The following is a 12,532-nucleotide window of genomic DNA, read 5'->3' as shown; positions in this document are numbered from 1 at the left end:
ACTACATTATCAGTGGTGTAGTGACTACATTATCAGTGGTGTAGTGACTACATTATCAGTGACGTAGTAACTACATTATCAGTGGTATAGTGACTACATTATCAGTGGTGTAGTGACTAGATTATCAGTGACGTATTGACTACATTATCAGTGGCGAAGTAACTACATTATCAGTGGTGTAGTGACTACATTATCAGTGGTGTAGTAACTACATTATCAGTTACGTAGTGACTACATTATCAGTGGTGTAGTGACTAGATTATCAGTGACGTACTGACTACATTATCAGTGGTGTAGTAACTACATTATCAGTGACGTAGTAACTACATTATCAGTGGCGTAGTAACCTCATTATCAATGACGTAGTGACTACATTATCAGTGACGTAGTAACTACATTATCAGTGGCGTAGTAACTACATTATCAGTGGCGTAGTAACTACATTATCAGTGACGTAGTGACTACATTATCAGTGGTGTAGTGACTACATTATCAGTGGTGTAGTGACTACATTATCAGTGACGTAGTAACTACATTATCAGTGGTGTAGTGACTACATTATCAGTGACGTAGTAACTACATTATCAGTGGTGTAGTAACTACATTATCAGTGACGTAGTGACTACATTATCAGTGGTGTAGTGACTACATTATCAGTGACGTAGTAACTACATTATCAGTGACGTAGTAACTACATTATCAGTGGTGTAGTGACTACATTATCAGTGACGTAGTAACTACATTATCAGTGGTGTAGTAACTACATTATCAGTGGCGTAGTAACTACATTATCAGTGACGTAGTGACTACATTATCAGTGGCGTAGTAACTACATTATCAGTGGTGTAGTGACTACATTATCAGTGACGTAGTGACTACATTATCAGTGACGTAGTGACTACATTATATCAGTTCAGGGGGTGCATCGATCGGTCAGGTGGGGCCCCCCAACATTGTATTTGTCTGCGCGTGCTCGCACCCACAGGCTATTATATATCGCGGCTCCTCTTGCCTAATCACATCATTAAGCACTTTTATTGAAAACCTAAACTTGAACCGCAGTTTTAAATACGCGTTGTTGCTCTTGTTCGTTTACTACTGTTGTTGAAAACATCTCTCACGGTGCTTGTCAAGGGGGCCCCAACTTGTAGCTTCGGCCACGGGGGGCGGGGTGGAGGGGGGGGGGATCAAGGCACCCCCACTGCTCCCACGATCGTTACTCTTCTGGTGATGGATGATCTGTCGCTAACTATCCATCTACTTTCCGACCCCAAAGGGAGCAGTCGTCTCCCGCGTGATGGAATGGACTCTATCGCCCGGAGGTTCTTTTCGCGAGTACTACGCGGAGCAGAGTTTCCAGACTCTCAACTTCAAGCCACTTAATTGAGTCGAGGCACTGTCTGTCCCCTTATGTATTAAAAAAATCAACGCTGGGTGTGCATCGTGTAATCAATCCAGAGAATGCATTGTGGTCTTCCGGAAGACGCGTTTTAATCAGATGCTTCGCATCAAGACGGTTCGTCCATCGGATTTCATGGCCACCCAGAGGGCAGAGTTCGACCGCCGGCCGTTCACTATCAACTCCCGGACGTCATCTCTCGCGATATAAAGGTAGCGCATTCATAATCATCTTCTGGGAGGCGGCTCTCCATGGTACCATATTCTCCCAATTCGAAGAAAAAAAAGAGTCTTAATTTAATGTCAAGAATGGCGCATTATAAAGTTTGGAACGCGTACAACTCACGGATGGGGAGATTTTGGGAAGGACGAATGAATGTGTCGTGCGATGAAGTGGCGCGGGGTTTGGCGGGTTCAACGGACTCAAGAGTTGAGCAATCAGCGGCGATGTGCGTGCCGAGGTGGGTTGGGGGCTGCGCGCTGTGGATCCTCTCTGACCTCCGAGGGGGCGCCACTGCGCACACACAGACACACACACAGACACACACGCAGACACACACGCACACACGCAGACACACACAGACACACAGACACACACACAGACACACACACGCACACACGCAGACACACACACAGACACACACACACACAGGCACACACACATGCACACACACAGACACACACACAGACACACACCCAGACACACACACACAGACACACACACACAGGCACACACACACAGACACACACGCACACACGCAGACACACACACAGACACACACACAGGCACACACACACACACACATAAAGACACACACGCACACACGCACAGACACACGAACACACACACACGCGCACACACGCACACACGCACAGGCACACACACACTCACCACATACACAATCACCACATACCTACATACCACATACATACACAGCACTTACCTACTCACCACATGCACACATACTACCTACCTATATTACACCTACCCACCTACCACCTACCGACATGCCACAGACATGCAACTCACAGAGCGCGCGCAAACGCGTTCACACGCGCACAAGACAAAGCTCCCCCGTGTAGCCCTACACAGGCTGTCGGGGCAAGTGCTGTTGGCTAGCAGCAGAACCTGTGAAGGCCGGCACGGCGCACGAGGAGGGGATGTGGTGGCCGGAACCACGAGTCTTTATTGTACCGTGCCGTGCACACCTCTCGCTCTAAGTTGGCACCCCAGAGTTGAGTCCATGGCCCGTCGGGCAAGGGCTGCGAACGAGCGCCAATCCATCCGCTCGACGAGGTAGCGCACAAGGCCACGTGCAGGAAATAAACAAACATCAACCAGAATGAGCGTGCTCACCCCTATGCAGTATGAACGCCCATCTATTAATTGGGCTTTAAACGCCCTGTGTCCCCCGTACCTGTGCGCGTACACGTGCAGTGTCGTCGACGCAGATCAATACGCCCCGTTGAAGGCGACCAGGACCGAAAGAGCAAGTGTTGCTCGCGAGAAACTATGACGGCATCAGCCATGATCTATGCACTGCTGGTTGAAGACATCCCCAAATAACGTCTCCCCAATGGTACGAGCTATACGTTGCACACACATATAGATATGTGTAAATACATTAAAGTGTATATATGCACGTGCATAGTGTGTGTATGCAGCGGCGCATGTATGATGACAAAGGAATATGCCGTAGCAGCCTCCAGTCTACCCACACACACACGCGCGTGCGTGTCCGTCGCGCGGGCGTGCGCACGGCACATTAACATCGCTCGATCCTCTGATGGATGAAGGGCCCTCCCGAGCTGCAGTGAGGGTTATCCGACCATACTTCACCGGCCCGGTCAATGGGGCGGTTGGCGAGCGTCACACAGTCAACGCGCGCACCAGGAATTCATAGCGACTGGCGAATCGCGTGGAGCCAGCGACGTTGGGCGAGAGCGCGCGCGCGCGCGTGTGGCAGGCGGAGAGGGAGCGGTGGCGGCAGGGGAGGGGTGTGTGGAGGAGGGTTCGTGGTGGGGGTGGGGGGGGGAGCGCTCGCATCACGCGCCGGGAGCGCGCATCCCAGCACCGCCGCCATCGTCATCTTCCGAGCACCAACTTCTCCGCGCAGACTATAACCACCCCCCATATCCCTAACCCCATATGACCCCCGCCCCCCACCTCTCCCCCACCCCCGCCCCCCCGCTCACGGGAGAGACATCAGCACCGGTCCGAGCTCGCTGCTCCCCATCGCCGCCCACCTCCCCCTACTCACCATCCGTGCCCTTCGACTCCTCGCGGCACCGCTCTCCGCGGTGGCGAGGAGTTTCCCTCCTCCTACTCCTCCTCCTCCTTCTTCTTCAGCGCTCCGCGCCTCCCCCGCCATCCTCCCCGATCGGCGTTGCGCGCGCTCCGGCGACCGTGGCGTGGAGGGGTCGTGGTGGTCGTGGTGGTGGTGGCGTCCATCCAGGACGAGGCTTTGCCCCCGCCGCTCAACTCGAGCGCATCGCTCGCCCCCCCCGTCTCCCCACCGCTCCGTACCACGGCCGCTTCGTTCGGGGGAGCCGCCGGGGCTACGCGTCGCCGCCTGCTCTCGTCTCGCAATTAAACAGCCTTTGTGGGGGGGAGGGGGGTGTAATTCGTAAATTTCGCGGCGTCAGCAGCAGTAGCAGCAGCGTCGTCGACGTCGCAAGCCGCCGCCTTCAGCGCCGCTCGGTTCGGCTGCGCTGACTCGCGACGCCGGGCAGGAGGGGGGTGCCTCCTGCTGCTGCTGCTGGCGGAGCAGCGACTCCCCCACCACAGCACCCCCACCACCCCCACTCGTCTCTGTGAAGTTTTCTCCAACGGCGGCGACTGAGGCGGCGTTTCGTCTCTGCTCCGAAGCGGCTGGCGCTCAGAAGGCAGCAACAGCAGAAGCAGCAGCAGCAGAAGCAGTAGCAGAAGCAGCGGCAGCAGCAACAGCAGCAACAGCAGCAGCAGAAGCAGCAACAGAAGCAGCAGCAGCAGAAGCAACAGCAGCAGAAGCAGCAGCAGCAGCGCGTCACGTTGAGTTGGATACCGACAGAGCCAGCGGCGAGGACGACTGCGCGCGGATTGGATATACCACGGAGTACTTTGCCGTGAAGACAGCCGCCGTGTGTGTGTGCACGCACGCGCGCGCGTGTGCGTGACGCCTCAAGTTTGTGGCTGCTGCTGTTGTAAAGCCGGCTCATCTATATCAGCAGGAGCAGCAGTATCGGCAGCCCTCTAACGCATCCACATCATCGGCCGGGGTTGCCAGGAGGCCCGCGCTGGTGTCTGCAGGGAGGGAGTGGTGGTGGGGTGGGGGAGAGAGGCACGGAGGGCGCTAGAATGGCACAGCGCGTGAGTGTTGTTCGCACTTCGCGCGCGTCCACGCCACACACCCCACACACACCACACACCCTACACCCCACTCCACACACACCCCACACCCTACACCCCACTCCACACACACCCTACACCCCACACACACCCCACACACCCTACACACACCCCACTCCACACACACCCCACACCACACACCCCACACCCCACACACACCCCACACCCTACACCCCACTCCACACACACCCTACACCCCACTCCACACACACCCCACACACACCCCACTCCACACACACCCCACACACCACACACACCCCCCCACACACACACACACCCTACACCACACACACCCCACACACCACACACCACACACACACACTACCCACCACACACACCCCACACACCACACACACACCACACACACACCCCACACCACACACACCCTACACACCACACACACACCCCACACACCACACACACCACACACACCCCACACATACACCACACACACCCCACACACCCCACACACCACACACACCACACACACAACCTACAAGCCCCACACCCCACACCACACACACTCAACACACCACACACCATACACACACCAGACCCCACACACCCCACACATACCACACACCCCCACACCCCACACACCACACACTCCACACACACCCCACACACCACACACACTCCACAAACACCACACCTCACACACACCACACATACCACACACACCATACACCCCACACACCCCGCACACACCCCACACACCCCACACCCCACACACCACACACCACACACCCCACACCCCACACACCCAACACCACACACACCCAACACCCCACACACACCCCACACACCCAACACACCACATACACCCCACACACCACACACACCCCACACCCCACACACCCCACACACGCCACACACCCTACACACCCCACACCCCACACACCCCATACCACACAAACCCAACACTCCACACACATCCCACACACTCCACTCCCCACACACCCCACACTACACACACCCAACACACCACACACACCCCACACACTCCCCACACACCCCACACTCCACACACCCCACACATACCACACACACCACACACCCCACACACAACACACTCCACACACACCCCACACACCACACACACTTCACAAACACCACACCTCACACACACCACACATACCACACGCACCACACACACCCCACACACCCTGCACACACCCCACACCCCACAAACCACACACCCCACACCCCACACACCCCACACCACACAACCCAACACCCCACACACACCCCACACACCCCACACACCCAACACACCACATACACCCCACACACCACACACACCCCACACCCCACACCCCACACACCCCACACACGCCACACACCCCACACACCCCACACCCCACACACCCCATACCACACAAACCCAACACTCCACACACACCCCACACACCCCACTCCCCACACACCCCACACCACACACACCCAACACACCACACACACCCCACACACCCCACACACTCCCCACACACCCCACACTCCACACACCCCACACCCCCCACATACACCCAACACACCACAGACACCCCACACATCCCACACACCACACACCCCACACACCCCACACACCCCACACACACCACACACACCACACCCCACACACCCCACATACACCACACACACCACACACACCACACACACCACACACACCCACTCCCCACACACCCCACACCCCACACACCCAACACACCACACACACCCCACACACCCCACACACTCCCCACACACCCCACACTCCACACACCCCACACCCCCCACACACACCCAACACACCACACACACCCCACACATCCCACACACCACACACCCCACACACCCCACACACACCACACACACCACACCCCACACACCCCACATACACCACACACCCAACACCCCACACACACCACACACCCAACACACCACACACACCCCACACACACCACGAACCCCACACCACACACCCCACACCCCACACACCACCCTCCCCACACCCCACACTCCCAACACACACCGCACACCACACATCCCACACACCCCACACCACATACACCCCACACACCCTACACCACACACCCCACACACCCCACACACCCCACACACAACACGCACCCCACACACCCAAGACCCTACACACACCACTCCCCCAACACACCACGAACCCCACACCACACACCACACACCCCACACACCCCACCCCACATACACCCCACACACCCCACACATCACGCACCCCATACCACACACCACACACACCCCACACCACACACCCCACACCCCACACACCACCCTCCCCACACCCCACACTCCCCACACACACTGCACACCACACATCCCACACACCCCACACCACAGACACCCCACACACCCCACACCACACACACACCGCACACACACCACACACCCCACGCACACACCACACAACACACACCCCACACACCCACACCCAACACTCCCCACACCCCACACTCCCCACACACCGCACACACACCACACACACCGCACACCACACACCCCCGCACACCACAAACACCCCACACACCGCACACGGACCACACACACACGCAATCTACACACCACACACCCCACACCCCCCACACCACACACACCACACACCACACACCCCACACACCCAACACTCCCCACACTCCCCACAAACCGCACACGCACCACACACCCCACCCCACACCCCACACACACCCCACACACGTCACACACACACCGCACACACCACACACCCCACCCCACACCCCACACACACCACACACACACCGCACACATCCCACACACCCGACCGCACACCCCCCACACACGCCCCACACACCGCACACCCCACACACGTACCACACACACCGCACACTCCCCACCACACACACCACACACCCCACACACCACACACACCCCACACACCACACACACCACACACACCACACACTACACACCCCACCACACACCACACACACACACCACACACACACACACCACACACACCACACACCACACACACCACACACACGCCACACACACCACACACCCCACACACCACACACCACACACCACACACACACCACACACCACACACACCACACACCACACACCACACCCCACACACCACACACCACACACCACACACACACCACACACCACACACACCACACACCACACACCACACACCACACATACACCACCGCACACCCCACACACCACACACACCACACACACCACACACACCACACACCACCGCACACCCCACACACCACACATCACACACACACACACCACACACACACGCACCACACATACACCACACACACCACACATACACCACACACACACACACACACCACACACACACACACCACACATACACCACACACACCACACATACACCACACACACCACACACACCACACACACACCACACACACACCACACACACACACCACACACACACCACACATACACCACACACACCACACACACCACACACACACCACACACACACACCACACACACACCACACACACCACACACACACCACACACACCACACACACCACACACACACGCAACACACACACACACACACACCACACACACCACACACACCACACACACACCACACACCACACACACACCACACACACCACACACACACCACACACACCACACACACCACACACACACCACACACACCACACACACCACACACACCACACACACACCACACACACCACACACACACACCACACACACCACACACCACACACACACACACCACACTACACCACACACACCACACACACACCACACACACACACACACACACACACACCACACACACCACACACACACCACACACACCACACACACCACACACACACCACACACACACCACACACACACCACACACACCACACACACACCACACACACCACACACACACCACACACACACACACACCACACACACACCACACACACACACACCACACACACCACACACCACCGCACACCCCACACACCACACACCACACACACCACACACACACACCACACACACACCACACACACACGCAACACACACACACCACACACACACACACCACACACACACACCACACACACACCACACACACACGCAACACACACACACCACACACACACACACCACACACACACACCGCACGCGCGAGACGCCCGCAGCTTCACGCGCGCGCCCTCGAGTCGGGAGCGCGCGTGCACGTGCGTTCTCACGAGCAACAGAAACAACCCCAACACTCTGTTAAGACTCTACGGGGGACCTTTGTCGGCGTGTCTGTTGCGTGTGTGTGTGTTGTGTGTGTTTGTTGTGTGTGTGTTGCGTGTGTTTGTTGTGTGTGTGTTGTGTGTGTTGCGTGTGTGTTGTGTGTGTGTGTTGCGTGTGTGTTGTGTGTGTGTGTTGTGTGTGTGTTGCGTGTGTGTGTGTTGCGTGTGTTTGTGTGTTGCGTGTGTGTGTGTGTTGCGTGCGTGTGTGTTGTGTGTGTGTTGCGTGTGTGTTGCGTGTGTGTTGCGTGTGTGTGTGTTGCGTGTGTGTGTGTGTTGCGTGTGTGTGTTGTGTGTGTGTTGTGTGTGTGTTGTGTGTGTTGCGTGTGTGTGTGTTGCGTGTGTTGCGTGTGTATTGTGTGTTTGTTGTGTGTTGCGTGTGTGTGTGTTGTGTGTGTGTTGCGTGTGTGTTGTGTGTGTGTGTTTCGTGTGTGTTGTGTGTGTTGCGTGTGTGTGTGAGTGTTGCGTGTGTGTGTGCGTGGTGCGTGTGTGTGTGTTGCGTGTGTGTTGCGTGTGTGTGTGCGTTGGGTGCGTGTGTGTGTTGCGTGTGTGTGTGTTGCGTGTGTGTGTGTTGCGTGTGTGTTGCGTGTGTGTGTTGCGTGTGCGTGTGTGTTGCGTGTGTGTGTGTTGCGTGTGTGTGGTGTGTGTGTTGCGTGTGTGTTGCGTGTGTGTGTGTGTGTTGCGTGTGTGTGTGTGTTGCGTGTGTGTGTGTGTGTGTTGCGTGTGTGTTAAGATTCCAGCCCCTCCACCCCGTCCCCCCGGGTTCGCCAGTACCGCGGTGCGAATCTCGTTACGGGAGCTCCTCACTCAGGTTCACGCAACGCACCGAGGTGCGGTGCGGAAGAAGTTCAGCAATGCACGCGTGCGTGCAACTTCGTTCTGTTCTTGAGGATGATGGTAGCAAGGTGTTCGGAGGCTAGACACCGATGTCGAGGTCTGCTGCTGGCCACGACGAGAGGGCCTCGTCAGAGAGAGAGAGTTCGTGTCGTGTCGCTGTTCCTCCTCTGTTGAACGAGCTCACAACGCAGTGGGTTTACTGTGTGATCCATAGTTTGTTTTTAATTGGCTACAACCGCACGCCTGTGGCTTGTCTTTAATGTATATCTGTGTATCTCCATGGGTCTCTATGAATCTATATGCATCTCTGTGGGTATCTATGTATCCCTATATTCCTCACGTTTTATTATATTGTCAAAAGTATGGGTTTCATGGTCACAATTGCATTGATGTGGCTTGCCTCGTGTTGATTGTATCTCTATGTGTCTCTATGTATCTCCATGGGTCTTTATGGGGTTACCATATGTTCCCTATAGTTTGGGTCGCATGGCCACATTCACACCACTCCTGTGGCTTGCGTCTTTAATTTTACTTTCATGAAGGGGGTGCGCGCAAGGCGTTGATGCTAAGCCAGTGGAATAACTGCTTCGGATGTACGTTTAGTTTCAGCTCTGGGAAGACAAAGGCGTCTGTGGCGTGTGCCCTGTACTGGTCCCACCAACCTCTGCAGAGGGTCGTGTCGGTCTCAGTAGGTGCTCGCTAACTGCACCGGCCTCGACAGCCTTTGGTGGCGATAGAAGTTAACGCATCGCGTGGTTCATGCGTCCGTGTTTGTGTGTCTACCCGAAAACGTTGCAAATATACAAAACAAAGTCCGACATCTAAATAATTGCGTAGTTTGTGCGAATAAGTTTCGACCAGATAGAGATGTGCTGCGTGTCCCGAATGGCCGCGTTTAAACTTTCGTCGCGGTCGGCAATTATCAGAAAGTGTACAACAACAACAGCCAAGAAACTCCGATCGTTGGGGACCAATTTGCCGCGCGATTCAGTCACACGGCAAACTGCACATGCGTCCTGTTCGCAGGCCACGCGGTTGACGAGAGTAACTTTCGAACACCCCTTGCGTCGACTCGTTGAGGGTTCTAAACAAACGCCTCGCATCTCATTTGACACGCGGTGTTGTTTTAGACGCGCGCGTGCGTGCAGTGCGGGGCAGGTAATGTTACGACAGAGGCCTGTCGGCGGCGCAATACGCAACATCTTCACTCCGACGAAGGGTCGTCGCGAAACATCGCTGAAGCGAGTTGAAAAGTTTACGGGGGAACACGAAGCAGCCCGCTCACGATTCCTCCCATGGGCAAATACAACCAACACCGCCACCACCGCCACCACCACCGCACTGCCACCACCGCACCACCACCAACGCATCGCCACCACCGCCACCGCACCGCCACCACCGCCACCACCACCGCACCATCACCGCGATTTTAATTCATTGACTGGGCACAAATCGCGCCCGTGTGGAAGGGGCTGTAGGAGTTGGACTGCAGTGCATGGTACGTGTGCTTCGCATGACATGTGCTTAGCACGTAGCTCGCGAGAATTGTTGACCAAGTCTCTCGTTCGTGTATTTTTTTCCCGCACCTCCTATTTGCACGGTTGGTTACGTACGGCGCCAAAGAAGTTCAACATACATACAAATATGATAGGTTTGTGTTGCGGTGAGCGTTCTGCAATGCGAACCCGGCGATCCGAGTTCGAATCCCGCACCAACACCGGTGACGATTATCTGAACCGGTTCTGGGCCTCCTCCGCTAGGTAGACTCAGCCTAAAATTTGCATTTGGTGAGGTGGGTAAACATCGCTACTGGAGAGATAACCGCGACCGGGAGTGGTGCTGGCCAGCCACCCCTCGTGTGCCGTGCCGGCCTTCATAGGTGCTCGCTAACAGCACTTGCCCCAACAGTCTGTAACTGCGGTGTAAATGACTTGGACACACTTCGTGCGCGAGACGCGAGCGCGTCGCGCCCCCCATTACTTGCGTCAACGTTTATACTTCTGGAACAACGCGCGGCGCGCTTGACACGACCCCAACCAACCCCCCTACGGCACCCGCACTGCGGGGCACCCTGCCGAGGTGACCTCGACCCGCACCCAGAGATCGAGAGCCGCTCGCGTAGTCACGGCAAAGCCCCCAGGAGCTGGCGAGCCGACACGAGCACCCACCAAACACACGCCTATGTTTATATGCAGGCAGATATATATGTGTGCGTGCGTGTATAGTTTGGTTGGCAATTATGGTTTGTTCCATTCGAATTTACGATTTGAATTATTTACATTCATTTGAAAGAATGCGTAATTCCCAGAAAGGTGCTGTTAGCGAGCGCCTGTGAAGGCCGGCACGGCACACGAGGGGGTTGGGTGGCGAGCACCACGCCCGGCCGCCTTTGTGTTCCTCAGTGGCGAAGTTTACACATCGTACGATGTACTCGTTTGAGTCTGAGTCGACTCACGGGAGGCCCAGGATCGGTTCACGTAATCGTCACCGGTGTTGGCCGTGAGCGGAAATCGAACTCGGGTCGCCGGGTTCGTAGCACAGCGCCCGAACCGCTACACTACCACTCCCCACATCATCACGTGCACACACACACACACACGTGTACACAC

General features: G+C 56.1%; 1 protein-coding gene across 1 annotated transcript in view; it reads left to right on the top strand.

Moving 5' to 3' along the window:
- Positions 1-4,276: 4,276 nt before the first annotated feature.
- LOC133352793 (homeobox protein Meis1-like) overlaps positions 4,277-12,532 on the top strand; it is a 236,557-nt gene continuing 228,301 nt past the window's right edge. Inside the window, exon 1 of the mRNA XM_061568689.1 lies at positions 4,277-4,747. Within this exon, the coding sequence (XP_061424673.1) occupies positions 4,736-4,747 (12 nt within the window). The 5' untranslated portion in view covers positions 4,277-4,735. The remainder of the gene's footprint in view (positions 4,748-12,532) is intronic.

The sequence above is a fragment of the Lethenteron reissneri genome, chromosome 41, assembly GCF_015708825.2.
Source record: "Lethenteron reissneri isolate LAM-NWPU_2019-01 chromosome 41, ASM1570882v1, whole genome shotgun sequence".
In the NCBI taxonomy this organism is placed as follows: Eukaryota; Metazoa; Chordata; class Hyperoartia; order Petromyzontiformes; family Petromyzontidae; genus Lethenteron; species Lethenteron reissneri.
The sequence above is the reverse complement of the archived record's forward strand: the minus strand, read 5'-3'. Positions and strand labels throughout refer to the sequence as shown.